The following is a 27,935-nucleotide window of genomic DNA, read 5'->3' as shown; positions in this document are numbered from 1 at the left end:
TCCCTCGAGGACAATTACCATAATTTTTATTTTGTCTTGCATGAATCTATCTATTTATTTCCATATCAACGTTTTTAAGTACATAGGGTAATTCCCACTGAAGCAGTTGTTATATTTGTTAGTTGTGTATAATATATATTATCAATTTAATTCAAACAGGTGCAGCGCACAACATTAAGAACCTTTAGTAATTATTTGCTCTTGAAATTGTATTTAAAAGTGCTTGGGTTACAGAAATTGCTCGGTAATACTTAAACGTCATTTGATTTACCTTATTATCTCCGCTGGCAAGAACTTTGCACTGTTCGTTTGCGATTGTTTTAAGTACTGTAATTTCATGTAAAATCCACATGGATAACAGGCTTAGAAAAGAGTGTACCAATTCTAGAATGTTTTTAGCAAAAGCTAGCCAAACTACAGAGGCACTTCACAGGTGTTTTAAACTAATCTAATCGAAACGCTCTAACCGTTGACTACTTAGAAGCCTTTTTGTCTTTTTTATATCCATGAAAATAAGCCTAGCGTGATTTCGCCTTTACGATTTAGTATGTGGGTCTGAATCCATTGCGTTGCGAAAGAACCGAATCGGGACTCTTGAGCTCCATGGCCAACTTGTAGCCCAGTTCGGGGCGTCGATCCCGACCTTCAGCCATGGCCTTCACCTAGAAATAAGGGAGTCAAAAAATGGATATAACAATTATTTTTAAGGGCTTAAAAAGCAACCAAATATTATATTCTTTAAAAAACTATTTTAATTTTTTGATTAAAAAATAGTGAACTTATTGTGAAAACTAAAAAAGGTTTCCCAAAGTTAGCAAAAACCACTAGGGTTGCAAAAAAAGTTTGTTTGCACAATGTATATAACAATATGTTTAAAATATATTATAAGTATGTCGGACTTTAAACTCCATTGATTTCTATGGCACTGCCCAAATAGTTTTTAAATTCTTAGGGGAAAAACACTCAGTTAAAAACTATTGCTTAAAACAAATTTGTAAAGCAAGTTAAGACTTTAAATGACTTTGTTTTGAATAAAACATTATAAAAAGTAAAACATTTCTTGTGTTAAAATATTACCTAAAAGCAAAAAGAAAATCAATAGTTTTGTTTACTTCTTAGCACAAAAGCATAAACGGGCGCAAAACAGCTTGTAAAACAATTTAAATTAATTCGTAATAGATTTATTCACTTAAGGACAATTTTTTAAATAGTTCAGTGAGCTTTGAAAGGAATTAGAGTTAGATCCCCTCTCACCTCATTGGTGTGGACGATTACGCCATCGCTGGTGTTGACCTTCTCCTTGGTGTGCTCGATGTCGTGGACATCCGTGCCGCGGCAGCAGTCGTCGATGAGGATGGTCCGGTATCCGGCGGACAGGGCGTCCACGGCCGTGGCGCCCACGCAGACGTCGTAGGCCAGGCCGCACACATAGATGTCGGTGGCCCCCTTCATCTTCAGCTGGGCATTCAGCGTGGTGTCCGAGAGCTTCTTGTTGTCCCAGAACACCGAATACGAGTCCACCTCCGGATTGGTGCCCTTGTACACCTTGATGCCGTGGTCCACCACCTTGAGGTCCTTGTGCAGCTCGGCTCCCCACGAATCCTGGACACAGTGGCGGGGCCACAGGCGCTGCTTCATGGGCGGCGGTCCGGCGAAGATGACCGTGTCGAACACCTTGGCGGAGTCCGAATCCAACTAAAGGGGGGCGGGTGGTAGGAACCAAAAGCGGATGTCTGTTAAGTGTCCGGCACTTCCGTTCAATTACCAGCGACGTCTTACCGAGGAGGACTCGTCCATAGGGCGCATTTTGACATTATCAATAAATGAAACGTGATCGCTGGGATGCCAGTCCAATGAGTAGAAGACGGCATCAAAGTCCACCGTATCCAGCAGCTTGTTGATGGGCTCCAGTATCTGCAGTGAAGGAAGGAGAAGGTTAATGCCAGCGGAGGTGGCACTTTCCACAGAAAGTCAACTTGAGAGGAGCCGACGAGACGGAAGTGCGTGTTATTAATTTTGACAAATTTTCATGTACCAGCCGCAGCAGAGCCAAGTCAGTTGCCAGATGGAAATAGAAATGGAATGGGTGTGGGCGGGGGCGTGGGCTTGGGCGTGGATATCTTGACGACTTCCGGCGTGTGTCGCAGCACGGAAGCGACTTAAGTAAAGCATATCCGCTTCCGCCTCTGCACTCCCTATCTCTCCTTCCTCTTATCCCTCAAAGTATCTGGTATTGAGGTCTGACATGCAGAGCTCCAGGAGCCCACTCCCCCAACTGGCTTATCCTCATCATCTGGAGCGGCAATGACTTTGGCTCTCATCCTGCCAACCTGCCATCCTGGCCCGAACCCGGAGCCCTTCATTTTCATTTCTTGTTAAGTTTTACTTTTTTTTATGTCCTTCCGTCGTCGCCGCTTACCGCACCTGTCGGGGCTAAGCTGCTGGCCAGGCAGCTGCCAAGTTAACCACCCAAAAGAATCCATCCCCCACCCGCTCCACCATTTGTGACTCCGGAGCTCACCTCGTGTCCTTGCTGCTGTGCACTGCAATTACTTATATCCAAGGAACCACTTATAAAATCATTTTGTACATCAACAATGAGGAACGCGTTCACCGGTCGCACAATCTGCCAGAGAAAAAAAAAAAGAAGAGAGATGGTGAGTATCACGAAAATGTTACAACGGGAAACATGAGCAGCAACGAAAAAAAATGGAAACGTAAAGAAGGAAAGGAAAATAGGAGCAGGGACAACAGGAAAATGAAAGAAAATTGTAAGAAAAATTGTATGGGCAAAGTAAGTGAAGCTGACGCCACAAAGGCGGTAAGGTGAGGGGGCGGGGCTGGGCTGGGCGAGCGGAGCGGAGCGGAGCCAAAGAACACGGAGCACAAACATGAAAAGCTAAAAAGAAAATTTGTATACATATATGAGCTCTGCATTAGCGTTTGAATGTGTATCGGAGTGTGTATATGTGTGTGTGTGTGTCGGCTGATGAGTTTCTTTTTTTGCCGCCCCGCGTTATAAATGCGTTTTAAATGAAGTAAAGGCCAGCCAAAAAATGGAGGAATACGAAAAATATATGTCTTTTTCAGGTATAACGAATTACGAGTACTCTTGAATTTATTATTAATAAAGAGTTCTGGAAATATTTTCAATTTAATTAATTGTTGTCTGTATATGCTTATCTGTTCAAACATTTACCCTTCCAGTTAAAAAGCATTATCATTATCACATAGAAGCAGTCAGAAATACTACAAAGGATTGAAGAATAAATTTAGTTTAGAGTTAATTTTACTTTTTTGTATAGAAGCTTGTTATTAACTGTAGTTTTATTTAAAGCTTAGGAGTTTTTCAGATAAAATTTGTTTAGTTTGAAAAACCATTTAACGCGCCTAGTTTGAAATAAAATGAATAACAATTTTTGGAATTTGCGTGTACAGTTGTTTTTGTATAATACTTACAATACATCTCTTGAAAAGTTTGCTGATTTGATTTTTTTATGAGCAAACTTAATTCGACATGCCCCATATCCTTTTTTGAAGAGCATCTAAATTTTCCAAACAAACACTGGCAAACACACTCGCTCAGACACACACACACACAGACAACAGCTCGTTAGGTTGTCATTGCTATCTTTACTGGCAGCTGGAGCTGCGGCATCATCAACAGTGGCGAAAGCGTCATCAACAGCCCCATCCTGCCGCTCATCCTCGCGCTCGTCCTCATCCTTAGAACCCATCCTTGTGGCCCACTGTAAGCTGATTATGTTCGAGCATATTTAAAATTAGTGAAGCGCTTTTAATTTGTTATTTATGTGCACGCTGATTATGAATGATTATGATCTATGCGCAAACACAGACGCAGTTGCAGCTCCTGCCCGTGCTCCTGGTCCTGCTCCTTTTGATTTGTGTTGCTTGGGCTGGCAGGGCATTTAAAATATGTCATCCAGCTAAATGCCTTAAAGCGCTGGAACGTGAGCTGCAGCTGCAAGGATCCGGATCCACAGGCAGGTGAACTCAGTACTGAGCAGCGGGGCGACGGATACGAAGCTTAAGCAGTTGATGATTTATCACCATGTTGGCAGTCGCAGTTGCCACTGGGATGCAACCAACCACTTTGGATGCCAGAAGCGGAGAAAGGGGCGAAAGGAGAGTGGAGAGAAGCCCAGAGTCGAGAGGAAGTGATTTACATTTACATGGCGAACATTCTCAACATTTTGAGAATAGTTTCCAGCTGGGGGGAAAGCAAAAGCGGAGCTGCAGCCAGATAATAGCCGGATCAAGGTAGTTAATGTATCAATTTAGCCCGGTTCGTGTGTGTCGGTTGGAAGCCGAGTGTCTAAGTGAAAGGAAGTGTTGGATAATTTGGGTTCAGGGAATGCCTGGGCAGATTAAACGGGCGGGACAAGACCAGTGACAGCCGACGGAGGATATGCAGCTAATATGACAATAACTTTCAACTCCTGCCGGGAAAATATTCTCCACAAGATTGGTTGCCTCGCCAGTACGCCTTGGCTTGCCGTCTCTTCAATTGCTTAACTCAAGAAACCTCGAGGCCACTGGGCTCTTGTTAATTTAAATTCAAATCAAAATATACCCAACTTCGAACAATTAAGCCAGACACATTAGACAAGCCAGTGAACGAAGCCGAGTTATTAACTGGGGGGCAAACACGTCTAAGACCACACAATGGCTTTGAAGAACAGAGAACGGGGCTCCTTTGCCAGCCGCATTTTGCCCATCAAGTTGCCCCTCGCTCACCTCAAGAAATCAGGGGCAGGCTTCCAATTACGAACCATCTGGTGCAGATGCTGCCCAAGATCCTGCTCATCATCATCACCCATCATCATCGTCCTGCTGCTCCTGCTCCTGCTGCTGCTGTTGCTGCAAAACTTGGCAAATTAACACGCGCCCCATGCCCAAGTTCTGGCCAATATAAACAACTGACCTCTGGGCCTTTGTTTTATGGGCCAGCCCCCCGGAAATCAGCATCTTAATTTAAAGTTAAAACTATGAATCTCTGATGATGCTTCCCCCACGTCCACAAATATGCTTCAGTTAAATTAATTATTAAAGGGAATGGGGGAATGTGGTGCGGGGGTTGAGAAAACCACAGCGAGCGACTTGAGCGGTTTTGGGCGGGGAAAGGAGTTCTTGGCACCTTTCGGTAACCACAGCAAATCTTAAATTCAAATTACACTTCAACCCGAACAAAAGGAAGAACAAGTTGTAGGAATAACTTTGCCAGATCCACACACACACACACCAACGCAAACTGACAGGCGAGAGAAACTTTCGTCTTTCGGTTCGACTCAATTTCGGTGGCAAATAAATTTCAAAATCCGTAAAACCCAGTGCGACGACGTTTCTTGGGTTTACCTTGGAACGGGAATCCCATATCGGGCTCGGAGGCCAACTTCAGTTCAGCCAGGCGGAGAAACTGTCAAAGTGTTCGTGTGTGTTTGGGCCAAAAAAGTTGCCAAGCTAAACGAGTGACGACGAGACGAGCGCCACGAATCGAATCGAATGGAATTCAACTTGCTATTGAAGTATGTGCCAAAAAGGCGAACGTGCCGAGCCCAGGCCAGACCAGACACACCCACATGCCAAATATATATATAAATATATATATATATATATATATATTGCTATCACACATATACCCCAAAATGTACACCTTTAGGGCTGGGCAGGGGCATGGGCGGAGGCAGGTGCTAAAGCAATTTCCGCTCCGAAATTGTTGCATAAGTTGGTGGCTGCCAGTCGCCGGAGACTCCCCAATATATATAAATGTATATGTGCATGAATGGAGTGGGTACGATATATGCACAGATATATTTTTGGCATAGGCAGACAGTCCTCATCGTCCTGACAGTTTTGTGGATTTGTGGGCTGAGCCGGGCTGGGGCTGACAGTTGCTGGAAAATTACATTATACAATTTATGCGGCTGCCAGACAGCGGGGCCAAGGAGTCGGCAGGTGGGAATTGCAGCCACCAAAAGAAATGAAAACTAACTATAAATAAGCGCCCAGAACTTGCGGGGATATCAAGATAAAGGTGGGTCGAATTCCGACACAACTTATGGATAGTGGGGAAATTGTTTTGCTGAACCGATTTCGATTAGGGCAAAAATTCGGAAAGGTTTTCAAATGACTTATAATCAACAATTTTGATTGCGTATTTTTATTTAAATTTTAATAAAAAAAATATTTTTATTATACTTATAGATCTCATAATTTTTTTAGTCCATTTTCCATTCATCCAATTTAATTTAAAATTTAATTGATTATTTATGGTAATAATTGAACTATGACAAAAACCTAACCGAATTGGTCACCCAACTGACAGAAAATCAAATGGCAGTCCCTCGATTTCTGACCAAATTTACATTTGGGCCACGATAAATTGGGCCGCCCTAGTTAACCTTCCATTTATCGTGTTTTTTCGCTGATTCTGTTCAAGAGCTTAAGAAATGGCGACTCATTTTTCAATAAAGTCCAATCAACTAAAACCAATTCTCAGACTGGTCACTAAATCAATGAATCTTGCTCCTCCGGTCATCTGGCACTCGCTCCCTCCGATTGCCACCAACTGCTCTTCATTTCCTGCGACGTTTTTTGGGGCATGTTATAAGTCATTAACTTTCTAAATAATCGCCGCAGCGTGTCAACTTTGGTCGTTAAACTTTCATCAGTCGGCGGTGGAAATGGTGCAAATGGTGGAAAGGTGAGGCCGACAGGGGAAAATCCGGCAGCCAGCGACCAGCAAAAATTAAGCTGGGAAAAATCGTGCAAAGGGGCGTCGAGAAAAACTGAGCGAAATTTATAGCACGATATTATTTTCCGCTCGATGAGCAGAGAAGTTGTGAGGCGACTTTTGGCACTCACTGTAATTCTCCTGCCGAGAAACCAAGATAGAGGACTCGCCGTGTCTTTTTCGGTGTTGGTGCGTAACTGAGCACAAAAAAATGTGCCACATTTTGTGCCATAAATGAAGACATTATAAACGACAATGTCTGAGTTTGTGTCTTTGCCTGTGTGAGCTGTACGTGTGTGTGTGTGTGTGAGCGCAAGTGGAGGCCAAGATTAACGGTAGACATTGTAAGACACTTAAAGCTGTTGAAGATTTTTGAGTTGCTTTATGACCAGGGGGTTCAATGAACTATATGATGATGCCGTGTATGCGTGTAAACGCCTTCGTGTGCGTTTGTGTGTGTGCCACAAAGAAGCAAACGAGCAGGTGAGTTGGCCATAAATTTATTATACGAGAAATAAAAGCAGTTTAAAAAAATGAAATATTTACGAACAAAGGAGTCCCAAAATGAAAAAATGGTATGTACTTGTGTACATGAAAAGAACGCCTCTTGCAGTCAATTGAGAGGGCCGAAAATGTCAAAGGTAGGCGCTCAAACAAAAGAAATAGATTCGCATTAAATAAAGTGCCGGGCCAGGAAGTTTATCAGTAAAACGAAGCTGTATAGTATGTGTCCCTTCACCTTTGTCAATTAGTATTTTAAGCAAAGCAAAGGGACCGGACCCAAACCCGAGAACAAAATGGAACCCAAAACTTCAGCTCAAGGTTTGTCCCACGTCAAAAACATGTGAAAGCCGCAGCGTTTCACGCTTGGGGCAACGGCAACTTTGGAATGGACCACCTCTGTGCAGTTGGTTAAAAAAGCATTTTCTGCACATTTGAGCACATAAATTACGCTCTTTCGGGCAAATGCAAACACAATAAAAGCATCAAAACGAAAGCGCTCGTCATATTACATTATATTCAAATGAATTCTGGACACGCGCAATCAGTCAATGGGCCCTCAGTCGGATTATTTCCATAAATTTGCTTTCATTTTCACATCCGTTTCCGCAACTTCAATCGATTTCAATGTGCAATCCCATCCAAACAGATAGAAACAGACAGCCGCAGGAGCCGCAAAATATTTAGCGACCGATGCAAATGATTTATGGCGTTAATGTTCTATTTATGCGTTTATTTAATTTGTGTCTGTGTGTTCCAAAGTTTCATCCTCATAATTCTAAGCTTAGCTCCTCCACCCCATCTCTTCCACTCGTCCGTCAGTTGATTTGTTTATTATGCAAATTTTTCGGCTTGTTTGCTGTTTTCCCGTTTTTTCGCCACTGCGTTTCTCATTCTGATTTCCCCCCGGCCCCGCCCATCACGCCAACATTAAACTGCAAAATTACCATTTATGCAATTCATGCGGAAATACAAACAAAAGTCAATTTTATGGGGCGGTATTTTTCCTTTTCGGCCCCCATCTCCCTCTTGAATTTATTTTATTTTTCGCACAAAAAACTGCGACTACGTAAGGGGCTGTCATTTTTTTAAGTGTTTGCCGTTATTACAATATCAGCTGCCGCTCTGCTTTTTATACGTTAATAAATTTTTTATACAATATTACACAATTTGGTGTGTGCAGGCGGAAGGGGCGGTGCCAGTGGGCGGGGCTAAATGGCATATCAAAAATAAAATGATTATTCTCTTTCCTTGCTCCTCAAATAATTTGTCGCGTGACAATGGAGGGCAGGACTCAACAGGCAACACATAAGCTGCCATCGAGCGTATACGTAACGAGGATGTGGCTGTGGGTGAAGTGTATAGAGCAGGTCATCAAACATGCTGACTCCTGTTTAAAGGTTGGTCATATATATAATAACACTGCTGGTATACGACTACAAAAATATACTCAAAGAATTATGAAATGTTATAAATATGGTCTAAAACTCAAACCTTAATCTTGACTACCTTCCAGCCGTTATGTTTTTTAGCAACAATTTTTGTAAACCTGTCCTTAAAAAAATGCTTAACTTAATTTGTTTATCTTTACTTAAAATAGAATAAAATTCACACTCAAAATTGCTTAAAGTTGTTTGTTGGGTAGAAATTTACCATTAAAAGTTTGCCTTTGAGTGAGACTGACGAAAGCAAAATAAAACTTTATTAATGGCAGTATATTTAAGTATAAAGTAGTTTCAGCCAGTTACTAGTTTTTACAAGGTTTCCTTATATACAAACTGTAATAAAACATTAAAAAAAAAACTATAAATAAACATGGTTTGTGAAATAGCTTTTCTCATATATTTTATGTAGCTTTCATTTTCTATTAAGAAAATTGGAACAAACTTAAGTATGCTTTTAGTCGAAAAACTAATACAAAACCACCCTTAAGCTGTTGAGAAATACAAATAATTTTATTTTAATTGAAAAATACAAAAAGCCTCATCAATCCAGTTTTGGACATTTGTGGACCACAAGTGTAATTCAGCAACAAGCTGAAAATTTCACAAAAATATAGACATCCAAAGCTTTGATTGCCTTTGAAACGAAAAGCGCTAGGATAAATTTCTTATATTTTCAAGACGGAATAAACAAAATTAATCTAGGAATTTTGAACTCAAAACTAAAACTCTATTAAACTGAAAATCTAATAAAGACTCTTGCACAACCCACCTAGAAACTCTTTTGCTTTATTTTTTTTAACATGAATTTTATGGCGATTGTTTTATCAACAAGGCAAACTTTTGAGAGAAAATTCTTGGTCGAACTTTGATTTTACGCTCAGGAAAAGCAAAACCAAATAAAATTCAAAACTTGCCGAGCTTCAAGTAGCTTAAAGCAAACCACGATAAATAAAGAAGTCTTTGCAAATTGGTACCATCACGTACGCAATTTTATGCCAGCGACTGTGGCAAACAAAGTTGTGATGCGGATGGAGATGTGCAAAAGTCATAGACTCCGACAATAAAATTATTTGAAATTTTTTGCCCATTTCTATTTTAATATGCTGGGGGAAAGCAGACTTGAATGCAACCGCCGCTGCTTCTTCGGCCATGTTTCTTGCTACCCCAGTTCAGTGGCATTTTATTTGTCACGCGTTTTTATCACTTTACGTGCGGAGTCTGTCCACTGTGGCTGTGTGTGTATGAGTGGGTGTTGTGTGGTGTGTGTCTTCGTGTGTTTGTGTGTGGCAGTCCCGGCATCGGATTATCACATTTGCATATGCCGCCGCCGCCTGCTGCTTCTTCTTCGTGACAGGCCAGCGCCACAATGATGATGATGGAAGTGGAAACGGGAGTGGTTGAGAGTGAGGGTAAGGGACTGGGAATGGGAATGGAAATGCGGATGCGAAATACGAAATGCGGAATGGAAATGATGATGAAAGCATCCCTGGGAGCCCCATGACGTGTGACATTCGCTGTAAGCGACATTTTACCACTGCCCAAGTCCCTCGAAATTCCCCAAAATCCCCGCCCCGAAAGTACGGAGACTGGGACTGATCAGGATTGAATTACACACACAATCCGAGTACTCGGCCACTTTGATTGCAAATTTAAGCGCCGTGTGCGGGTGTTTGGGGGATACATGTTGACAAATATTTTATTATCACATTTTTTATGATTTTATGAGTCCCCGGATATGAATCACTGAATAACGCAAAACGTTAACCGCAGCACATACCATAACATAACATAACAAAACATAAATAGTGCACGAAACCGAAATGGGAGGTTGTGGGAAATGTGTTTGATTCCGGCTCACCGTTTTTATCCACTGGTTCCAGCAGAATTTAAACTCCTCTCTATCGATGAAGCCATCGGCATTCGTATCGAAGACGGCGAAAATTTGCTCAAGGCGTTCGGGCGGCATATCGTAGATATGTCCCTTGTCGTTGCGGAAGAGAGCTCGGCAGATAATCGAAAATTCGGCAAGGTTCAGGCGGTCATCGCTGAGGGAGAGGATGAAAACATAATTTGGAAAGGTTAAGATAATTATTTAAAAGGGGCTAAGATGTATGAGAAACTAATCGAGAATTTTGTGGATAATTACAAAATATTCAACATACTGACTTGTGCACAACTAAGCTCTATTTCAATTTAAAAGAAAACATAATCGTTCATATAAAATATATTATTTTAATATGACAGATATGCATTATCAAGTCCTTAAAAATCAAAAATCATTAAGGACTTAATTAAAGCGCTTGTCCAAAAAATATTTATACTAATAGAAATGCATTTTAAGCATTTTTGAAGGCACTTTATTTGTTTAAAATTTAGCTTCATTCAAATGAACATATTTACAATTTTTACAGTCGCATTAATTTAAATGAAAATCACATATTCTGACGTTGCGTTTTTTTTTTTTTTGTCAGATACAATTTGTTTAAGCGCATTTGCATTTATTGATTCACATTAAAAATGTCCCATATATGTTAATACGGCTCAAAATGTCAATTAGATCTAATATATCTAATAAAATAAATTGTTTTTTCCTTTGGAAAAATTTGGAAATGGAAAAAAAGCATTTAATTATTTATTTATGTTAGTTGGTTCTGAATGTGCTCTGAAAATATGTCCATTGTAGTTTTAAAATTTGATGTTTATTTTGCCAAATAATCTACTTTGCGGCTTCTGGTGATAGTTTTCAGCACACCTATATACAATTATATAATTATAAAACATGCACAAAAACCAATGGCTTGAATTTCAATTTGAGATTATATAATTACAGGATTAAATTATAATATGTTGATTATTTGTTGAAGGAGATAATTAAATTTGATCACAAATTGCTTTGATTTGCTTATATTTTCCTCTGTTGAATCGTATGTGCTCCTACCAACTCACCCGTCTTTGTCGAATGCCGTGAAACAGGCGTCCATTGCTGAACCGTTTGAATCTTCGATGACAATTGGCGGTGTAGGTGAATCCATAACGGCGACGATGTTGCCAACGTCCAAACAAAGTCAACAAATCCAGCAGCGAACTCTCACTTAATGAAGCTCCCGCAGCCAGCTGAAAGTTAAAGTGAAGCCATCAATAATAACAACCGCACACACGTAAACACTGTGAGGAAAAGCCATTTTTCTGCGGGTGGAAAAGCAGTAAACAGTACACAGTACCCAGTACACCCACCGCCCAGCCCACTCACTGCCTGTCCTGCTCGCTCCTGCTTGTCCTGGGCCCGGCTTAGCCCGCTCAGCTCGAACGCTTACCAGTTACTGAAAATCGACTGCCTCGCTTGGCGCTTCTTTCAGTTCGTTTCCAAGCTGGCCAAGCCGGCGGTTGGCGTTGCCTTCACATAGATTTATCGAATAAACAACAGATCCGCCCCCGCACCACATCTTTGGGCCCGGCCATTGTCATGGCGACGACGTCATCTTGTGGTTTATTTTATTTATTTGATTTTCACCATTCCTATTCCACCATTTCCCATTCCCGCATTTCCACATGCCGCCAAGCGAAAAGCTTTTGTGGCAGCGCCCGCAGACGATTACCTGGCGTTTTTCCTAATCAAAGAAGTGCTCATTTTACACTGAGCTAGCTCTGTTTATCTCCCAATGTTTTTTTTACCAACTTCAGCTGAGGTATGGACACGAAGTTCTGGTAATTGCATTAAATTTGACTGGACATGAACAGCATACAATTAAAGTATTAAAGGTAATTATAAAAATATTGAACTCGATTTAACAGTCATGTTTTCTTGATAATTATGCAAGCTTTAATCCATTTATGTTTTACCATGTTCTATCATAAATTTAAATATTTATATTTATATATTTTATTGAAATTCTACTCTTACAATGAATCAATGCTTTGTTTCCCATTAATTAACGATTAACAATGTCTAAAGCTAACAATAAATTAAATTTGCTTTGCTTGTAAATTATAATCTTTAGAAGAGCAAAGAATGCAGAAAGTTTACAAAACCAACATTATATTTTAACCCGTTGTTATTAAATAGCCATATTTTTTTCCCTGTATATGCAGTGATTTCCTGATTTTCGCCCGCGTTTTCCGGGCTCAGAGTTAATGGCGGGAAAGCGGGGGGCGAATATGAAAGTTTTCGACATTTAGCCTCGAAATGCGGGCCCTCGGCACGTCACGAATCGCAGTTGATTGTTGTGGATATGTGAGAGAGTTTTGAAAAGCGTCAACTAAGTGGAAGAAGTTGAAGGATCCGAAAAAAGGAATAAGTTGAGTTGGGCCAGTAGAGCAAGTACAGTTGCGCACAGGGTTCTTCAGTTGCCGTCTGCTAACGAGTCCAATTGAGTTGGCTGCTTTGGCATTTCTGAGTGAATTTTCCACGCTTGGGTGTCAACTTTTCATCTAAGTTAACAAGGTAACTTCGTCTTCGGCCCTCCCCTTTCATTACTTCCCTTTGTTATACTTGCGTTTTTCTGATATTAGTTTTTAAGCCCATACTCGGTTTATATTCTTCTATTTAAGTTTCGTTTTACAAAAAATCTCCTTCGGCTGCATACATTTACCTGCAGCTTATAATATTTCCATTTCCCAAGGCCCAAACCCCTTTTCGCATTCTTCTTCCGCCCGGTAAGCCACAAAGCCATAGATTTCCATTTAACTTTTAGTCCTATTTCATCCAGAGCTTGCGAGCTAAGCTCCCAACATTGTGTCCTGCTCCAGCTCCTTTTGCCATCCTTTTTCTAGTACAACTAATGCGCAGCAGGCGATAAATTTAAATTTAGACGGCAATATATGTGTGTTTACTTAATATTAAAGATTTATGCACAATATGTTGGCCGCAAAGGTACCAAATTCAGCAATAAAATAAAAAATATGGTCCATGATTTACGAAGGAAGGCAAAGTCAAAAGCAGCCCCCAGTCGATGTATGTAAATGATCACCTAACATCGCTTTAAATTGCCCACAAAAGATGGATACTGATACAATAACAAGTTTCGGTTTAATTTAGCCAATAACTTTTACCCAGAGATAAACAAACATAAACCATGAAACGAAAATGCCGGCGAGCGATAAAAATGCGCATAATTTCGCTGAGCTCGGCAGAAAGTTTTGGCCAAATAAACTTAAGTAAAACACGCCCCCCGCTCGGTAAAAATACAATCAGAAACCCATGCTCAGTCAGAGGCGCCCCGAAACACACTAATTGAAAACTATTTTTGGACGGCAGCCCTCCTGGGAGCCAAAAATCCGGGCTTTTGGCCCTGGGCCTTGGCTCTTGGGTTTTTGGGCTTCGAGTTTCGGGTTTCGGGTTAATATGTAAATGGCGGATAACGCTAAATGTGCAAACTTTGGCTGCGAAACAATTTACGCGGCATTAAGCGAAACGCGTGCGCACACCTCACCTCAGACACCCGCCTCCAGATTGCTTTCGATTAAAGTTGTCGACGTCAAAGTCATTGACTAAATAAAGAACATCCATAAAAGCCAGCAAAAAGCGGCAAAGTAGTTAGCCCCCGTGCCATAAAAAAAGAAAAAACTTTGACAATTTGAAGCGGCGGAGGGGAGGACGACGAAAGTTCCGTAAATGAAAGCCAACCAAAGAATAAGAGAGAAATAACGAAGCCAGCACGTGTCCCGATTATGAGTTCGACTGCCAAAGGTGTCGCCGTGTGGGGTTTTTTTTGGGCTCAAACTTCAATTGTGCCTCAGAACAGATTTCAAGTTTGCCCCCAATAGATTTTGATGGCCATGAATTGGCGGTAACTGCGTGATACTTCACAGCTCTGGAGGTTAAACAGCTTGAACTCGCTGTGGAATGGATTTATTTGGGGTGATTAAAGCCATCTTGGAAGATGTTTTAAAAAGTGCACTTGGGTAAATAAATTGTGGGCTTTTTTAAAGACGGTTTTTTAATTTAAGTATATGATGCATTGTTAAGGCGTAATAAAAATGGTTTAATTACTATTTTTACATTCATTGTAAGAAATATTCAATTTTCGATTTAATTGGTTTTCTAAAGCAATCAAGCACATCTACCCCAAAAGATTAATCACACAGGTGCGACTCAAAATTACACTTGTAATACCAATTTTCATAGAAACATCCGCAGCCCTTCGAGGCCAGGAAATCTGCGAAGCACTTGAAAACTTCTTATGCTTTTCCCGAACACGAAAAAAAGTGGGAAACTTTAAGCAGCCAACCTAAGTCAGCAGCCGAAGGAAAAGCGGATGCGGATGCGGAGCAGAGTTAAGACCCTGGGAAAATGGCGGTGGGGGCGGAAAGTCTTGCATAATTTGCCTGCAGAGCGCTGAAAAGTAAATTACCGCCTAAGACTTCCTGTATTTGTTGTTTCGGCGATGGGCGTGTCAAAAGTAGCTTGTCAAGGCGATGGGATCAGCTAATAAACCACGCAACCCGGGCCAAATCTCAAGTTGCAGGAGCAGCAGGACCTGAACAATATTAGCAGCCAGCAGACACAGGAAGCAGGAGCCAAGTGGAGCATTTAAAAGCAAACGCCTTTGGGGTTCGTCAATTGAATTGCCAAAAAATTTAGCAGCTTCTGCTTGGGTAGCTCAGGATGGGTTGGTTTGGGTGTGCTGGGATGGTGGAAACTGGGGTATTAGATAAATTGTACACCCAGGGAAAATTTGAAAAACAGGCAGCCACAAATTGGTATTAAACCAAGTGAAGAGTACATTTTTAAACTCTTAAAATGTTAAATTCTTTATATATAAACATATAAACAAATAAAATCAAAACGACTTAAATATTTCAATTAAACAAAATTTGGTACATATTTAAATGTGCATTATTAAACCTTTTTCTTTTTTTCATTACCCTTAATTATAAAAAGTATTTTTGTGAACGCATTTCTATAATATTTTTTATCATATCTGTATCAAAGCCAAGAAACTAACATTTTATACATAACTTCTAGATATTATTTCAATAATAACCTTTAGACATAGTTTAAAAATATTTTTAATACTTTTCTAAGGTCTTGCCAAATTCAAAGAAGATCAAGATTTTCGCACGGTGCAGATGGGGCTGGGCCAAATATGTGTGTTGCCTATAAAAGGCTTTCAATTTTTTGTGCTCTCTGCTGGTGCCCCATTCTTTGTATAGGTTTAATGCAGGCACGTCAGCAGCAGCAATTTGGAAAGGAGCAGCCGGAAAAGCAGGAGCAGTGGCGGCGGCAGGATCAGAAGGACGACAGGCTACGACATTGATGGATACGCAGTTAAGGAATGCCGAGTCAGCCTTTGCCTGCAGTAGGTGTCAGTCAGTTCCTCAGTTCGTGAGTTTGTCAGTTCGTCAGTCATCGCAGCCTTACATCCATCCATCCGTCCAACCGTCCGTCTATCCATCCACCGAAAGTGTGTGTGCTTTGTGTGTGTGTGCCATGGGAGGTACGTGGTTGGCTTTTATCACTTGTTAGTATCTAAAAATACGTGGCCCACATGCCGCCTTTCATTTCATTTCACTTGTTTCGCTTCGGTTTGGCTTGGTTCGGTTTGGTTTGGTTTTTCGTTTGGTTTTCCGTTTTCCGTTTGCCCCAGCCATTTACCATTTACCACTTACCACTTGCCATCAGAACTCTCTCACCTGCACCGCGCTTAAATACAAAATGATAAATTGCCATTTTGAATGCGGTCCCTGGTGCGGCCTCCAATTCAGGACCTCCACCTCCACCTCCACCTCCAACTCTGGCACTGCAATAACGCAATGAACTCCACGCTTCTGAGTCCCAGTTTGTTTTGGCCTCGCCTGCTGCTTTTTGGCCTGCAAACTGTTTTTGGCGCATTGGCTGCCCTGAAAAATGTTCGCGTTACGCGCCGCTGATGTCGACGCCCAGATAACATTAAAACGCGAATACGTGGCTTTGCAAACACCAGGACCAATACCACTACCACACCAATAGCTAGAGAAGCACATCTGCATGCCCAGATGGAGCAGATATAGAGGAGCGTTAATGGGGAGACTCGGATCGTTGATTTTCGAAGGCGAGGAGGGCACAGTGGTGCAATAGTGGCAATGGAATTACTACGCTGCTGGCAAACTAATGGATTCTAAGAAAATTCTACTAAGAAAAGCGATTTAAAAACGTGTAAGCTAATTCCTAATTATAAAAAACAGTGCATGGTAAAAGTTAAGCAACCAATAAAATATCTTTAAGATGTGTAACATTTTCTAAAAAACTAACAGCATTAAAAGATCTTTCTTAATGGTTTTGTAAACCATAAAATATCAATTATTAAAAACTGTATTGGTTTCCTGGGTAAAATGTATTTTAAGCAATAATAAAAATTAATATTTGATACAAATTTCAAAAGGCAAATAGCTTACGAAAGTAACGACGCAAGTATGTGAGCATCCCATACAAGTTCATCCACTAAAATCTATTCAACTTAAATTTCATTAGCATTAGGTGCCAGCCCAAAACCAGAACTATTTAAAATCAAAGGTCACCACAGAAATGTCAAATGGCAATTGAAGCTCACACAGTTTCATTAAGTTTTCAACAGCTAGCTAACACCGGCAACCTTTGCCCGTTTCCAATTTAATCTTCATTGAAATCGCACTCGAGTACGACTTCCCACAGAGGAAACTAACCCAATCCTCCTTGGCCATCGGATCTAGTGATAAACACTTTGCCGCACTCTCGGCCACCTCGGCCTTTAATATGGAAGCCATCCACACACAATTACCCATAAGAACCCTTTTGGCATTACACCAGCTCTGCTCAAAGGCCATGAACCCCGGTCCTCATCCAAATCTGACATTGCAGCTTATCCCCCAAACAAAACGAGGGAGAATGTTGGCCAAAAAAGCAAAAAAAAAAAAAAAAAGCAAAAAAAAAAGAAAAACAAGAAAACCACTCACCGCATAGCCAACTCAATTTGGTGGCCATCATTGCAAACGGCCAAACATGGACGAAACAGTCACAGCGAACTTCAAATGGCAAATGGCGCACAACTTCATTTAAAAGGCATTACGACAAACATTTGCAGCAACAACTCCAGCAACAACAACAACAACAGCAGCCAAAACAACAACGATAACTACAACTGGAGGGGCAACAACAGTTTGCACCTTTTTGGCAAAAGCGTTGACATAAACGCTGGCCCATTAGCATTTTTTATGCATTAATGACAAGCCACAAAAATGGACACATCGTCATGCATATGAATGAGCCAAAGGAGGCGCAGGATACCTATCAATGTGTGAGTGTGTAATTGTGGGTGTGTTTGAGTGTGTGTGAGTGTGGGAAGGGAATGACTATATCTAACAGGAAATACACGAATATGCGACAATAGACACTAAAACTCATCAAACGAGCAAAGGCTAAAAAGGGTCCAACGGAAGCTGATTGACAAAATACCCTACATACAAGTTAATTGAACTGCTCTGGACTGATTGCCCTCTATTGGAGACTGGGTATTATTTTTGGATTTCAAAAGATTGCATACAAACTTCAATACAAAAACCTGTACTATTGAATACGCAATCAACTGCATGTAGCATTGATTTTTGAAGAATTCAGTACAACTAACTTTGCACTTAATTTACATAAATTTCTTTTTAACGCATTTTATATATATATATATATATATAAATTTCAACCTTAACTAGGGCATTGAATATAAATTATATTACAAAAACGATTATTAATATGTTGGAAATATCAAAATCCATTTCCATGGCCCAATCACTTTCCAACCAATGTGCATAACTCATCCTTTCACGACCTGTCCGTGGCTTAATAAATTTCGACTCTGAAAAAGCGGTGGAAAAAATATTTTTGACAAACTGCGCATAGACGACGTACGATGTAGATAGATGACGCCCTGTGTGTTGATAAGAGCTCCCAATTGCGGATGTTTTGAATAATCGATGCTTCCTGATTGTGTGTGTGGTGTGTGTTTTGGCCTGGCCCTAGTTTATTTTCCTTTTTATGGCAAACTACGCTGTTTTCTGCATGCGCCACGATGATTTTTTCACATAAATTTCAATTTTGAATCGCTCATATTCTGCACTTGTATGCAAAACGCCATGTTTTGTTTGCGCATTTTTATTTGCCAATTAAAAACATCCGCAGGCCCTGTCCTCTAGAAGCTCGATGGTTGATGCAGCGGCGAATTTAAATACAAATTGCTTGCAGTTTCTTCTATTTGGGCCGATTTCCTCAACTGGTACACCTGCAGCGGACAAAAGGCAAAGCCAATTGCAGTGTACTGCATTTAAATTGCACATTGAACTCTGACATTCTGATAGCAATGCGGCAGAGGCGAAGCGATTCGAGATGGGATCCTGCCTTCCAGTTTGCCAGTTTGTTCGGAGAGCGCAATTTATTGGCCAAATATGCAAGCGAAACGAACTGCAGCCAAATGCAAGCAAAATGTCAGCCATTCAAGAGTTAAGAAATCGCAATTCCACTCAGCTCCAATAACAGCGAAACTTCAACAGCGAGAGCATTCTTGTCACAATTTTCTTGATATTCCAAACTACTCTATACACATGTACATTTTCTGTTGACCTATCACAAGAAGCGGCATTTTCTTTTTTAAACTCTAGAGGCTTAGAGAACGTCAATAATGATAAACAATCAATAAAACCAAACACAAGTTTACGACGTATGTTAAATTTTGTAAGAACTTATTTAAAAATAAATTATTGAAAGAAAGGAGTATACGAATTTCTTTTACTGCATTTTCAACGTTTGTTAGGACACGTGTTGTTAGCTTACGTTACTGATTGCGTCATGAAATATTGAAAGATTGTAAGGCAATTTGTGAATGGATTGGTTGGGGGTGTCTGGTGTTTCTATGGCAAATGCAGGTCATTCATTCAACTAGCAATTGATTCAAGGCCATTCCAGAAACCTGAAAAGGTCACCGCAAATTACCGAGAGTTCGAGTAATTTCATTTCCAATATGGCAAACAGAAATAAACTTGACGTGGAAAGTTGCCGTTGCAGAAAAGGTCATGAACTTAATATATTTGCCGGAAGTTAATGCAGTTTCCTATCGGTTGCACAAGTTACTTATAGAGAGTAGTTATTTGTTCAGTACCTTATAAAAAATATATTTATTTGTGTTTGAAAATGAATCTTACTAAACCCTAACTAAACTGAAGCAGAAATGGCTTTGTAGTACACACAACCGAATAGATACGTAGGCTATGCTGTGCACACGCATTCAAATGGGCATTCAATTGAGGTCACTTTCCGCCCAGGAGGACGAGAATTTTCCCGGGGGCGGATGAGCGGCACTGATTTGATTTGATTTCAAATTCGGGCCACTTTAAATTGTCTTAGTCTAAACAAGACCGAGGGAGCAGTTGGCAAAAACTAAATGAATATACGGAGATAGAGCCGAGCATAGACCTTTTGTACTGAATCGGGCCAAATAAATAAAGTAGCTTAGCAAGACAAAGAGCTGGAGGAGACACGGTCATTGAGTCAAACGGTTAAGCTGCTTAAAATCAGTACCCCCAAAATATTCATGGGCCCACCCATCAAACTAAGCCGGGGCTAAAACAGTGGAAATTGGGGGAAAAACTAAAATAATAATAAGCGAGACTGTTTGAGGCTGACAATCCCCCTTCAAGCGGAAGCAGCTGCTTGACTGATTGATTGATTTAAATTAAAGACATTAAGTGGTCGGCCGGTCGTTGAATTTAATCGATCAAGGACTCCAAGGAGCGGCACAAGTTCCCAATGGAAAATTGCTTTATGTGCGCCTTCGGCTCTTAACTTCATCGTAATGTCATTGTCGAGCTATAGCTCCTGGTCCAGGACACTTCACTACAGCGTCGAGTTCATATTATGTCCCCTCGAATTTTATGACACAAACAGGCGGCGCCTGAATTTACGTGGCTCCTCTGGGCACCGTCTTCTGGGCACCGCCCCCGTTCGCTGGCATACCAAATAAGCCAACAAATCAATTTGCCAGGTGCCAAGACACCGACGTCAGGAGCTACGCTTAGCTTTATTTCACTCTTGGCCGAGATTTATGAGCCAAGGGCGCGTGAGCTGGAAAAAAAGCATTGGAGCAGTCCGTAAGACGAAGATCGAGAGTGTGAGGGCCCAGCAAATTGTTTTTGTCTTTCCTTTATTTTTTGTTTTTTTTTTTTTGCTCTTGCCCCGAGAAAGGAAAAAGGACACATCTTCTGTTGGTCGCCCGGCTTTTGCTGACCAGTCAGCATTTATTATTTATAATAGTCGACGGCTCGCCTTTTTTGCCTGGCAACCTTTCCTAATAGATGGTACCCATCTTGAACCCCATCTCCATCTACATCCCCATCCTAGTCACATTCGCACGAAAACCCAATCCCTGGCCAATCCACCACCCACTAGAGCACTTTGTGCCACATTCAATTGCTTTACCGGTTTGTTCCTAGCCCGACTTCTTTTTGCCCGACTGGTATTGCTATCAGTAAACATTTTATTGTCACACACTTGGCACAAATGGGACATCGCCGGCTGCCTCTATTTTGCCCCATTTTCCTCTGACCTCAGTGCGAATCCCTGGCTCGTAGATCTCGACTCTTATGCGGCAATCACGGCAGCAAACAGTCAACAATGCGATTTGTTTTTGGTCTAAGAGTCTAAGAGCTTTTCAATGCAATCTGCAGTAGTCAAAGGTAATACAGGAATCAAGTGAGTGCTGTAATGGATTTCAATTCTGTGCAAAGAATTCCATAAAATATGGTTGCTAATAAAAATTTCACTGGAATGCGAAGAAAATTCCTGCTGGTAATAAAGGAGCTGCTAAAGGGAAAAACTTACGTTGAAGTCACAAGGGTTTGGATATTATTTATGAATGAATTCGTGTGCAATCAGTTAACTGCAAATTCAAAAATATTTATATTGCAGAAATGTTAGTGAATTGAATATTTGACTACTTTGATAAGAATAAGTTTTTAAAGCAATTAAATGGAAAATATATAGAAATGCCTTCTAAATAAAAATACTTGCGCCTTTAATTTTATTTTTTCATTGACAAATTGAGCACAATCCGGTTTTATATACATATACATATTAATGAATTGAAAATGATCCAAAATCCTAAAATAATATTGAAGATAGGTGTGGCAAAACCTTAAACTAAATTAATGTTTTAATACTCGCTTTGATTTATTTGTTTCCATTATGTACCGGATGTATCATTTATGCAAAATACTTCATACATGCAAAATACTTGTACAATGCTTAATAAAATAAATTTCTGTATATCTTAACTCTCACCCTGCGGAATTATAAAACCATTGCTGTTTATTTATCGTTTTTAATTCGCTTGTTCTTTATTTATTTTTTCATCGATTTCCTGCCAGGGTTTTTGTGATATTTTCCTGATTTTTCGCTTTTCGCTGTTGGCTTTCACCACCCAAACCCCCGTTTGGCTTACCTTTCTTCCTTTTTTCATGGTCTGTTAAGCCTTTTCGGTCATTTGACTTATTGGTTTTTGCGTTGCCCTCCGTTGAGAGGCGAAAAAGAGATTGTAGTCGGTCGGTTTCAGCATAATGCAACGGCCAGAGGGAATCGGTGGTCCGTACTTGATGGGAAATGCGTTTACACAGAGCCCGGGGCTGCAGTCTGCAGATGGGTCTGTTTGCCCACCCACTCACATGGAAGGGGCGCGGTCTGTTTGTCTTGTCCACTTCCCACGGTCAAGAGTTCTTGTGTGTGTGATTGTTTGTCCATACACAAAGATAGCACGGTGTGCGAAGCTCCAAAGAAAAGGTCGCCATGGCGTCCAAGCACACAATCCCCCCAACACCACATAATGGGGAAAAATATGTGTTGCACAAAAGAAATTGGCGAGCGACTGCAACAAACAAGGTATCAGGTTACACTCTCTGTTTATTGTTACGAGCTGTTTGCCATACAAATTTGTGTATCACTCAAATTGATATAAATAATACAGCACACATGTCCGCAGCCAGGATAGACAGGATATATATTTATGGAAATTTGATTTGTGAAGCATATTTGTCTTTGAAAATTTGAGATATTTCCTTCGTTTATTGTTGTTTGAATCGGTTTAGGAATGGCAATAAAATAGTGTATCACATTATATTGATATATATTATTAAAATGTCAGCGGGGGAAGGGAAATGAGCAAGCTTAAGCTTAAGCTTTAGAGAAATATAAAAATATAAGGCAGAAAATAATAAAAAGTCGAAAAAAAGTGTTAACTTAAATTTGCTTAATGGCTTCTTAAGCCAAATAAGTATTTCCAAAAATTCAGAAAAGCCTTCTCAAGTCTTGATAGGGGGTCTTAAAACAAACACCAACCAGAAAATGTGTGGGTATTAATAAAATCAAAGGAAAGGGAAGAAAACAGGTGCTTTCCTTACAAAAACTTCAGAAAAACCTCTCATTAAAGGGTCGGTACTTAACGTAAGATTTTTAAAACAGGAAAGACAACTTCATTTCCAACCAGACCCTGCAAAAGTGGGAAACCTTTTTTCTCTTTTTTCGCTGCAACGTGAAAATGTTTTATGAAATATGAAGAACATTTTGATTGTGTAATTTAATTAGTTTCAGAACTCGAACTGTGGAATGAAAACTCCATAAATAACCCATTAAGGGGACGCGGAAACTTTATCTTTCCGTCGATGGTAATCATCCAAGTTAACCAAAGCTGCCGGGACTTCAGTCCATTTCAATGGCTTCGTTCAATTTCAAACTGTTGTGGGCAATTATTGTAAGTTTTTCGCTTGCCATCCCATCTGTTCTCAATTTCGCTTTAAGTGCTGCCGCTACTGCCACGCCTTGTTTTCAATTAAATGAACACACCCCCGCAGCTGCCCCCCGACGTTGGTTTCATTATTACCGAGTTGCCAAATACAAACAAGCCAAAAAACAGAGCAAAAACAAAGAAAGCGTAAAATCCATGAAAATTGTTGCCGCAATATTGAAAACGCGCCGTATTTGGGTCTCCCAAAGTAGCTGGCACTGGCCCCCCATCGCAGTCCATTTTACACCACGCCCCCTGTACAAATTGAGCAACAAATCCGCCCAACGCCCAACTGAAAATGTAAGAAAAAACAATCGGCAGCAGATTAAGTTCATGCCATGCTGCAGTTACATTTACAGCACCCCCTTTTCATATTCATTTTTGCACATTTCGTGTTATATGTGGGCCAAAACAAATGTTGCCCAAAACCGATTTTCACCCGCACTGGGAAAAGCCATTCTGAGCATCCTTTCAGACTCTTTTCGTTTGCGCTTTTCAGGATCATTGGCGAGGCAGCGGGTTCGCAATCGTTGCCAATGGAGCAGGGCGGTGGCCAAGGGGATGGCGGTGAACTGAGCAAACGTTTGCGAAAATATGTCACAACATTTGTTACACATTTTCGGGTCAATTTTTTATTGCATCAGGGGAGATGGGGAGCTGGGGAGATGGGGAGCTGGGGACTTCCTCTCCTGCATAAGCCGGGCAACCCACATGATCCGAAATCTTGTCACAGTTGCTGGCAACCCAACCCGCATCCCCAACATGCCCCTCCCCGTACCCTTCTCCCTTCGAGAGTCATTGACACTAGCGTGTCTTTCAGTGCTTTCAATTAAAATCCATTCAGCTGTAAAATCGTAAACAGTTTTGTGCAGAGAACAGAACACCCATGGGTCTGCTGATGGTGATGAGAATACTATTTAGTTACTCTTAAAAATACATTGCTATCGAGTGGGGGAAAACAAGACAAAAACAAAATCAAGCGGGTTTCCTTTTTAAATGGGTTTCTTTTTTGTTAGTAGCAGGAAAAATCTTTTCCTAATGAAATCGCTGCCAAAGGTTTTAGCTTAGGCTTCACAAAATCTATTTTTAAAATATATTGCCCTTTAAATACCCAATAATATCCATTTTAATATCCAATAAGTTCGAGATTTAATATCATAACTAACAATTCAAAAAAAGAATTAAATTAGCAAAAATATTATGTTAAGTCAATGAAATTTTTAAAGTTTGATTAAAACAGTATAATTTGTTTCTTTAAGTAACGTAAAGATTTTGCTAAGCTTTTTGTGACTGTATTAAAGAGATTTGAATGGGGGATTTGCGTGTCAATTCAATATGCCGGACACATTGGCCTTCTACCTACTGGATATCAACACGCGAGGCAGGCACAATAACTGCAAATTAATTATGCACAACAAACGGATGACCCCCAACCGGCGACCGCCGACCCGAGAGGCGAAAACAACAATAAACATTTACCATGTATTGTGGCACAGCACAACAACGCAAAATCCAAAGCCCACTGTCCACTGTCCAGCTGTCCAGTAATTGTTGCTTTAATTGTTGTGCAATCCCCCAATCCCAAACCTAAACCCAATCCCAAACCAAGCCCAGAGCTTCAGAGAACGCCAAGACCCCAATCCAAAAACCCGTCACGAATCGGACTAAGCCGGCGAAAAGGGGGATGGAATGATCTGAGGCTGCTACGCCAATGTCGACCGCAAATTAATTTACAACGTAAACTGCAAAATTGAAAATTATGTTGTAATTACTCAATTCTGACGTTTTTCCCATTGACCCAAATTTATGGGGCAGTGCTCCAACACACTCATAAGCGCCCTCACACACACACACACACACACCGTAACCCACACACTTGCGAATATACATATTTAACACAAGAGTCGAAGGCGCTTCCTTGTGGAAGCTTTGGCTTTTGGATTTGCTAACAGTGAGAGAAAACTGCTTCTAAGATTATAATAAGTTTGCAAAAGCAAATTAAATATATTTCTATAACCTTATATTTGACTCGTATAGTGTTCTTTTTAACAAAACCCCTAAAAAACAACGTTGAACTCTAATAACTCTCACAGTTGAAATGATAAGATAACCAAAGTAAGGAAAGCTCATCCGTAGTTGAAAATCTCCAACTACTAGTAAATTTATGTTAAATTTCGTATAAAAAAAATTACTTTTTCGGCTCAGTGTGTGCTCTTCATGTCTGGCCTCAACCTTTGTGCCAATTTAAATGCGTAATTATAACGAGGGCCAGAGAACAGTTAGAGTCCGTTCTGGCCTGCATATTAATTACGTTCACGGCGCCGCACAAAAGCGGAGCAATGAAAGGGGAGGAAATCTTGGCAGAACCAAAGCAGACAATAGGAATTTTAATCAAGGATCAGCATGCTCGAATTTATTTAAAGGTGGGCCATCCAGAGAGCCCCACCCCCCAAATTAGCCCCTTGGCGCTTTGGTTGGTAATCTGGCCAGCGTGTTGCAGGCATGCCATGAATGCCTTTCGCTCGCCTTCTTTCCCCTAACACCATAAGTGCTGCCCAATTGTGCAAAGCGCCGTGAAGTGGGGGACAAATAAAGGCTAATTAAGAGCGAAATGAAAAGGAGAAGAAATGGGTTTTCATTGTAACTGCTACGCAACAACCATTAGTACTATGGATGAAAAAAACTCACGATCCACTGATATTAGTCGGGCCTTCATTTCAATAGCAAGCAGCTAAAGTCGAGTTGCCTTTTCTGCCGCCAGATCTTCAGTTGTTTCCGTAGTGTAGCGGTTATCACGTGTGCTTCACACGCACAAGGTCCCCGGTTCGAACCCGGGCGGGAACATTTGAAATTATTTTTCTTGTCTTTTTTACTTTTCTTATATTTACAAAATTATAACTTTTTTTGTATATTTCTTTCGGTCTATTTAACTATATACTCCAAAAAAATGTTCTTACGTTTAATGCCGCTTTCAACTGAATTTCTCGAAATATGATTATATCATAAGTCTTTCTATGAAATCTTGCTTAAAAAATTTAGCAGCAAGCACAAGCATTTTAAATGACTAAAAATCTTTAAAAATAGCAGTTATTGCAAATATAAAGACTTGACTGTCGTGCTGTTGACTTACAAAAGGGTTATTATTAATTTAAAATGCAAGTTTTAATACTAAATAATCTGTTCGGCTAAAAAGAGAAAGTCTGTCTGCATAATCTGCCTGTTCGCGTAAGAGGGGCATTAAACCGATCAATTCCCAAATGTTTCCGTAGTGTAGCGGTTATCACGTGTGCTTCACACGCACAAGGTCCCCGGTTCGAACCCGGGCGGGAACAAAAGTTCTTTTTTTTATTTATTTTAGTTTTTGAATATAATTTTTTTTTTAAATTCTTTAATTTTTTATACAACAAATGTTATAACTTATTTTTTAATTGAAAAACATCGAAATTTTTCATATGAAAAATATCATATGATATGTAATACAGTCGGTATCTGCCTTAACTTCTTCCAAATCTTCAGGTTAAAAAAAAAATGAAACACTCAGATATAACTTAATCGTTCGGTGTTTAGACTTTAAAACCTAACTTTATAATTCGATTTAAGATAATTTTATACCTTATATTACAAAACATTATTTTTAGTTGCATTGTTAATAGGCTGGCAATTACATGCTGTCGCAATTTCCCCAAGCATTTATAGTTGATATCAACTATTCGCTAAATCATAGTAACAGATGGCTAACCATTATATTACATTACAACATTATTAGCTTTAGTTTATAATAGTAATATTCTTTCAATCTGATTTACCAGTTTTTCTGTTTTCCCAGTAGATTCATAAAAATGAATTTAAAAACATTCGATTTGTTAACAGATTTAAGTTAACAGAATCATAAAGCTTTTATTCGGGTTTACATAACATATGTATGCTTGAGCTTAAGGAGCTTTTACACTATCCAACTTAATATTAATGTTTGAATGGAAAAAAGTCGGAAACTCTCTGCGGACTTAATAAACGCTTTTTTTAAAATGACTCATTTTCTTACAACCCGTCTAAAGTTCCCCCGACCTTTTTGACCTCTTTTATAGACTCAATGAATAACTCTCTCTTTACCGTCACTCTTTTTGCTAATAAAGAGTGCCCTTCTCTTAACTCTCAGGCACTTACCACGCGTTTGCACAAAAAAGCTTTGCGTAAACAAAACACTCGGAGCTTTCAGATTCACGCACAGAAGCAGCAACAATGTCAAATCGATGATTATCAGCGATAAGTGTACAATATTATGATTTATAAACGTTGTTAATCATCACAGTAAGTACACGTTGTAATTCAACCACTCGGAATTCGCTGGGGTGGTCAATTGTATACCTTATTTGGTAACACTCCCGAGAAATACGCTAACGTTGCCGAATGGAGGGAAAAATACGCGTCCGTCAGCTGTGAAAGCTTATTGCCAAGTGAGTATTA

At 40.2% G+C, this 27,935-nt stretch overlaps 1 protein-coding gene and 2 non-coding genes across 4 annotated transcripts; 2 read left to right on the top strand and 1 right to left on the bottom strand.

Annotated features, from left to right (window-relative positions):
- Nucleotides 1-27,918, bottom strand: LOC108136929 (nicotinamidase). 2 transcript variants are annotated; one of them, XM_017258403.2, is made up of 7 exons: nucleotides 27,636-27,918; nucleotides 11,647-11,814; nucleotides 10,559-10,745; nucleotides 2,522-2,626; nucleotides 1,780-1,914; nucleotides 1,255-1,695; nucleotides 1-662 (listed from the first exon to the last, which is right to left on the bottom strand). In XM_017258403.2, the coding sequence occupies exons 2-7, from the start codon at nucleotides 11,730-11,732 to the stop codon at nucleotides 543-545; spliced, it is 1,074 nt and encodes a 357-aa protein (XP_017113892.1). In that variant the 5' UTR covers nucleotides 11,733-11,814; nucleotides 27,636-27,918; the 3' UTR covers nucleotides 1-542. The 2 variants fall into 2 exon arrangements, with proteins under 2 accessions (XP_017113892.1, XP_017113893.1); XM_017258404.2 differs by lacking the exon at nucleotides 27,636-27,918 and adding an exon at nucleotides 11,951-12,015.
- Nucleotides 26,243-26,315, top strand: Trnav-cac. Its single transcript has one exon. It is a non-coding gene; the product is annotated as a tRNA-Val (tRNA).
- Trnav-cac lies at nucleotides 26,731-26,803 on the top strand. The gene has a single exon. It is a non-coding gene; the product is annotated as a tRNA-Val (tRNA).
- Nucleotides 27,919-27,935: the final 17 nt, after the last annotated feature.

This window comes from Drosophila elegans, unplaced genomic scaffold (assembly GCF_018152505.1).
Source record: "Drosophila elegans isolate 14027-0461.03 unplaced genomic scaffold, ASM1815250v1 contig_476, whole genome shotgun sequence".
NCBI classification, from domain to species: domain Eukaryota; kingdom Metazoa; phylum Arthropoda; class Insecta; order Diptera; family Drosophilidae; genus Drosophila; species Drosophila elegans.
Note: the sequence above shows the minus strand (reverse complement) of the source record. Positions and strands in the feature narration are given on the sequence as shown.